This window comes from Pyxicephalus adspersus, chromosome 1, assembly GCF_032062135.1.
Source record: "Pyxicephalus adspersus chromosome 1, UCB_Pads_2.0, whole genome shotgun sequence".
NCBI classification, from domain to species: domain Eukaryota; kingdom Metazoa; phylum Chordata; class Amphibia; order Anura; family Pyxicephalidae; genus Pyxicephalus; species Pyxicephalus adspersus.
The window spans coordinates 23,060,668-23,061,727 of record NC_092858.1 but is presented as its reverse complement, the minus strand read 5'-3'; the positions used below and the strand labels follow the sequence as shown (position 1 = coordinate 23,061,727).

General features: G+C 38.9%; 1 protein-coding gene across 1 annotated transcript in view; it reads left to right on the top strand.

Annotated features, from left to right (window-relative positions):
* The window catches only part of UFM1 (ubiquitin fold modifier 1), a 29,779-nt gene that overhangs the window by 17,181 nt on the left and 11,538 nt on the right, over positions 1–1,060 (top strand). The window contains exon 3 of the mRNA XM_072398656.1: positions 114–171. Within this exon, the coding sequence (XP_072254757.1) occupies positions 114–171 (58 nt within the window). The remainder of the gene's footprint in view (positions 1–113; positions 172–1,060) is intronic.

The window sequence follows — 1,060 nt, the reverse complement described above, 5'->3', positions numbered from 1 at the left end:
GAAGGTAAAAGCTGACTATGTTAGATGTTTCAGAGTACAGAGCCCTTTCCAAAATAAAGTGAGCATTTATATTTCTTCTAGATAACCTAATTTTCCTTTTATTTATTCTTCAGCCTGAGTGTCCCTGAATGTACGCCATTTACTGCAGTTTTAAAGTTTGCAGCAGAAGAGGTAAGTCAGTCACAGTAATTATATGCACCAACTTTCTGATTCTGTGTAGCTCGAAGATATGACAGGGAGAGCTTGCTTTTAGGTCTCTATGAGATATATTTCAAAAATATTGTTGCACAATCTAAAATTTTGTATGATACAGTCATATGAAAAAATAAGTGTGTGTGTGTGTGTGTGTGTGTGTGTGTGTGTGTTTTTTCAAACAATGCCCACAGATAAAGGCGATATATTTGAACGAATGACCTATGAAGTGAGATGATGTTCTCATAATTTGCTGTTTGTCGTCAATTTTCATGGTGCACATCTTGTCACATGACTGTAAATATGAAATTTAGCTTGTCATCATCACCTATAGCACTTGTGCCCATTAGGTGACAAGCTGTATGCTCTCTGATGGCTCTTTTTTCACAGCTGTTGTTAAACAGCCCCGAAAGATGGCAATGTTGTCTTCTGGTGCTTGGACACTGCTCAGGCTTATTAAAATGTCGCCTCACCTTGTGCGTCACTGTCACACTTTGTAATACATTTTTTTTAATATAAAACAAAGTTTGGGTTAAGAATCAAAGAACATGTGTTATCTCAGGTTCAGACCTGCTATGGGAATGGGAATTTCTGTGCCAGCTGGTTCATCACTCACACTGCAGATTCTGCTGTTATTCACTGCTTATGGAGCTGCCGTAGGAAGACACTACCAAGCATGAGGAAGCAGTAGGCTCACCTCACCACCAGTGCAAACATAATCTTTCAAAACATTAGATTAAATCCTAGCATAATACCCATCACATTTTTGCCAGAACTGAATAAACTCTCGTGTGTCTGTGTGGGAATTATTTCGACCCAGACCAGCCAATCAAGGTGGCTGAAGATTGTAACAAGAAAGAAGAAGCTG